Source organism: Grammomys surdaster, unplaced genomic scaffold, assembly GCF_004785775.1.
Source record: "Grammomys surdaster isolate TR1022 unplaced genomic scaffold, NIH_TR_1.0 126118, whole genome shotgun sequence".
Lineage (NCBI taxonomy): Eukaryota > Metazoa > Chordata > Mammalia > Rodentia > Muridae > Grammomys > Grammomys surdaster.
In genome coordinates, this window is record NW_021620926.1 from 4,897,322 (window position 1) to 4,902,537 (window position 5,216).

At 49.1% G+C, this 5,216-nt stretch overlaps 1 protein-coding gene across 2 annotated transcripts in view; it reads left to right on the forward strand.

Moving 5' to 3' along the window:
- The first annotated feature begins 4,364 nt into the window (after positions 1–4,364).
- Positions 4,365–5,216, forward strand: part of Mrap (melanocortin 2 receptor accessory protein) — a 12,636-nt gene continuing 11,784 nt past the window's right edge. For both annotated transcript variants that reach the window (XR_003709873.1, XM_028756413.1), the window contains exon 1: positions 4,365–4,833. Coding sequence is in view for 1 of the 2 variants with exons in the window: in XM_028756413.1 (XP_028612246.1) it covers positions 4,728–4,833 (106 nt within the window). In the remaining variant the exon portion in view is untranslated. The remainder of the gene's footprint in view (positions 4,834–5,216) is intronic.

Genomic DNA, 5,216 nt, shown 5'->3' on the forward strand with positions numbered 1-5,216 from the left:
CTTTTGTTTCCGTGGCTCTCTGTCCCTCTCCAGAGCCTCTGAATTCCTGCTTTACTATATCTTATCCATATTTTGCGTCTATTATCTGGATACCCGTTAGCAGGATATGTGCTACTCCACAATTATATGGCCGGGTGGTGATGGTGCACAATGTTCGTCCCAGCTTTCAGGAGGCAAAGGCAGTCAGAGCTCTCAGTTCCAGGACAGTGAGTTCCAGGTATGCCAGGGCTACACAGAGAAACACTAGCTTTGTGTGTGTGTGTGTGTGTGTGTCTGTGTCTGTGTCTGTCTGTCTGTCTGTCTGTGTATTCAAACAAACAAAACCAAAAACAATAAACAAAACCCACCCAATTGGGTTTTACTTTAATACCTTTACAGGTAAACAACTTCAACTGGTTGACAGTCACAGCATTTTTACAGCTTTTTTTTTTTTTTATTTTCTGGAACACATTTGTTTAGTCTGATTGAGATTTTAAATAAGTTCTGACAATAGGTCGGTCAGTCATGGTCTTTGTCTCACACATTTTGCAAAACACTTGGGGAAGTTAAGACGAGTATAAAGTGAATTAAACATTCAGCAGAAACTTAGGACATGTCAAAGTCGAGGGACCAAAGGACTGAGAACATAAAGGACAAGAAGGACAGGAGCATGGCACTCCACCAGTTACCCCGTGCTGTGCAAGAAAGCACCCCAAGGTGACTTACAACAGCAGCTACCTGGCCTGGGGAGGTGCCCCCCACTGCTAAAGGGTTTGCCTTGAGAGCACGAGGAGCCCAGAACCCATGTCAGAAAGTAACCAGAGGTAATGGATGGTTCATGCTTGTTATATCTGCCCTAGGGAGGCAGTAAGGCACCCTTGGGGCTCACAGGCCAGCCAGACCAGCACATTAGGTGAGCTCCACATCAGTGAGAGAGGGAGAGCCTCAGAAAACAAGGTTCATGGCTCTAGAGGGATGATACAAAAGTGATACTCAAGATTGTCCTCTGGCCTACACACACACAGAGAGAATCACACACGCGTACACACACACAGAGCAGGGGGGCATGTCACCACACACATACACACACACACAGAGGGGGGGCATGTCACCACACACACACACACACAGTGGGGGCATGTCAACACATACACATATGCACACACAAGGGGATTATGTCAACACACACATACACACACACACATACATACACAAATGAATGCACACACACATACACACACACCCCAACTTTCATTTAGCACCAGTTCTTACAACTCTGTGGACTGCCAATGTAAAGCAGGCGGGGAGGGGTGGGGTGAGCTCTGGGTTTAGACTGCTTCCTTCCTCATGGATCTACGGCCATCCACACATCATGGAGGCGGCAGTGCTGTGAGGGTTTACCTGGCTCCTGACTGTGTAGTTCGCCTCTGGTTCCCAGGAGGCCAGCCCTGCCGTAGAATGTGAGCATGTCAAACTCTTGAGACCTTGGCCCGGAACTTACACAACGTCTTCATGGGCTTTGTTTGTTGTTTTCTCAATGCTGAGAACTGAACCAACCCAAGGCCTTGTAAATGCTCTGCAAGTACTCGGCCACTGAGTCACATCCTGGGTCAATAGGACCTCTTAGTGGTTGTTGTAACAATTACTCAAAGCCAAAGCGAGTCACAAGGACAACTCCTACCCAAGGGCTCCTTGTTGAAAATAATCCAAATGCTCACCACTTCGGGAAAATGAATTGCACAGTGTCCCTATAACACTAGGAAGGAACAAAACAGAGTGATCCCTTCCTGTACGTATTGACAGAGGAAGCTAGAGATTAAAGGTGTTGTACTGGGCTGTGTTTTGTGATCACACACATAGGTCTCAGATGGAGTTCCTGAGTAACCAACTCCCTAGATCCATGTCTGGGCTTATGCTAATGAGGTGATGGGTGGAGCCTTGGAGCTGTCAGAGTATCCAGCCATGTTTATAAGAGAACTGGAATTCTTCGCCCACACTTTAGTCTCTGGGGAGGAGAGGATACATCTCATCTGGCGATTGAGACCAGTTGATTTCATCCTTCTGTGCACTAGAACCCTGAGGCCCTGTAAAAGGAGTTTGGGGTAGCTACCAGGTGTGGGAGGGGCTGGTGGGAAGGAAGGGATGTACCTGGAGAAGGCCAGGAAGCTCCCTACCTCCACCTAATACCTCAAAATGGAGGGAAGTGTTAAGTAAACCCCTTAGTGTGGGGAAAATTTAGGGGGCCACCGCTGCAGCGATGGAGTCCCAGTGGGTTTCCAAGCTGTGGTGGGTCCCACATGCAGGAGGAACATCTATGGTTCCAGCCACCTGAGGCTTTGGTGGAGGCAGGCCCCAATGACACGAGGAAGTCCTTGGTTCCAGAAAGGTTTATTGTCATGGTGGATGGTGGATGGATCTAGGCGTACCCCCGTAAAACTCAGGGCAGTCTGGAGTTATATAGGGAGGGAGAAAGGGGGAGGATTGGGGAGGATGTGGGAGGATCTGGGGAGGCATGCTTAATTTGCTCCGCCCTCTGGCCTTCATTAGTATGTAAATCCCTAGGCCCTGAGGCCTCTGGTCACACCCTCTACCTGTGCACTTTGGGAGGGGCCCTCTGGCCTTCATTAGTATGTAAATCCCTAGGGCCTGAGGCCTATAGTCTGGTCTACTTGACTGAACAATGTAATTCTATGGAGACTGGACTGCTTTTCAGGACCCTAGGTTCTTGGGGGTGCCGAACTCCTGCTGGTTCTCATGCAGAGTCTCGGGGTTCTAGGCAACTGCTCAACCATGACCCAGAATACCCTTACACAGTCCCACACCTTAGCTTCCCTGTCTCTTAGTCACGTGCTTTTAGCAACAGCTTTAGTGGTCACACAGCTAAGCAACACCCTCCCATGGTTTTGTGACTTCTTTGACATGTGCTAACAGTTGCCTATGTTGTTCAGAAGTTGGAGGCCGCTCTTGTCTGTCTTCAGTGAGAGCTGACACATTGCTTGTTCCTGTGCATGATGTCAGAGAGCTGAAAATTACCCGTTAAGCATACTAAAGTCATTGTGTTCTCTGAAGAGCCACGAAACTTGATGACAAGTGCTCAGGCCACCCATAACTCTTATTCCTTCCCTCCAATCACCTTTCCCAGAGTCTCAGAGCAGCCTGTTTCACTACAGTTGTTTTTTTTTTTTTTCTCTACAGTTTTAAGTGTCCCTGCCCGCTATCCTCAGGGTTACAGAGTTGAGGCTTGAGTCTTCTGTGTCCTTACTCTTTGCCTCACAAAGGCTCTGCTGTAAAAACCACTTCCAAAGGTTGGCATGCTCTATGTTGTGCAAATCGGGCCTGGCTTGGTAGCAACAACTTCTGTCTGACTATACCCGAGTTGTATCCTTTTAGGAAGCACTAGGAATCCAGTAAGGAACTGCTCTCCTGAGTTCTGGAACTGTTCCAGCACAAGACCAGGGGAAGGGGCATGTGGAACCCTCCACGTCCAGCCAGTGCCTCAGAACTGGGGGTTTAGGATTAACAGCTGCTGCAGGGAGAGGCGTGTGATACTGCAGGACTGCGCCCATAACCCTAGGGCTCTGCCAACTCTGGGCAGTTTATGTCAGAAGTGAGCTTGGTTATAAACCAGTGTCTGCAGACAACAGGAGCTTGCCTGGTATGAAAACCTATGCTTCTGGTGAGAGGAAAAAAGCAGCAGAAGAAAGAGGAGCTTCCCTGTGCTCTCCCAGGGAATGAGCTGCCTCTTTGGAAATCCTCCCCACTCCTAGTCCACTGAGGACCTCAAAGAGCTCCCAGCAGAACACCTGCCTTGGCCTAGCAGACTGATTAGAACTGGCAGGGCTCAAGTTGTCTGAGGTGTACCTGTTGATACCCAGCAGTGGGGACCCAAGTCAACACTTAAAACACAAGTAGGAGGGAAGGAAAGAACAAGGATCAGTGCATAACTCCCGAAGGCAAAATCCCACAGTGCCTCACGAATTAGCCGCTCGTTCCAATAGTCTTCATATTCTAGGTGTAGTATCTAGGGATCATGTGAAAGACTGAGTGTGTAATTTAGGAGCAGGTCCCTCAGAAGCCAGGATTTCTCCGTGTCAGCCAAGAGCCGTGCAGAGCCTTATACTTACTCCTATGAGCTGCAAACCAGATATACTGCTGGGCACCCAGCTTGTTCCTAGAGGCTTGGATAAAAGCTGGGGGACACATTCAGCTAAGTAGTGGGATTTGGGGTTCTAGTTAACTGCTTGTGCACATCACAGGGTACAGGGCCAGCCTTCCGAATCCAAGACAGACATCTACTAGTTGCTTAATAATACCGGGAACTGCCTCAGAGTAAGTCAAGGGCACTGGCAGGCTTTCCTTGCGATTTCATTAACTATTCACTTATCAGAGGCAAAAAAAGGACGGTTCTGTCCAGCGCTGCTAGTCACTTTCTGCTGTCCGCTGTCGCCTGATTTCTTGCCCAGTTCCCCATCCTTCCACGGAGAGGCAAGCTAGAGCCAAATGGGAAGCCAGCTCTTCTTGCTTTGGAGTTTTTTCCAGGAGAGACAGGAACCAGAGGCCCTACAGGGGAACAGCCCCCTGACCTTCCAGCCGAGCAACTCTGATAAGTAGGCAGGCCCCAAGCCTGGAGACCTACAGACAAGCCGGGTGATTCCGATAGAAAGTAGTTAAGCAATCTTGTCCCTGGGGCTCACGGCCCAGCTCTGAGTGTGAGCCTCTGACAGACACTGGGCTCCACAGCCACAGTCATGGCCAACAGGACCGACGCCTCTGTCCCGTTCACCAGCTTTGAGTATTACCTGGACTACATAGACCTCATTCCTGTGGATGAGAAGAAGCTGAAAGCCAACAAGCGTAAGTCGGAACACAGGAAGGCGGCCAGGCAGAGGCTGGGGCTGAGCCTTAGGTGAGGCCTTCTTGGCTTTGACTCTCCCTTATTAACTTCAGCAGACATGCTCGGCAGTGATATGGCTGGTACACACACAGATACAAACGAATCAGGCATGGGACTCAAATTGTATCTGTAACTTTCAGTAGAAAAGCTATGAGTTAACTTGTCATAAAAATTAAGCAAAAATTTTCCTTTTAAAATATACATATATTTATTTAGGGGGTGGGGGTGCCATGGTATGTCTGTGAAGGTCAGAAGACAGCTTGGGGAAGTTGTTCTGTTTTGTCAGCACATAAGCCCCTGGTATCTAAATGTCAGACTCAGGAGCCTCTTTCACCCACCGAGC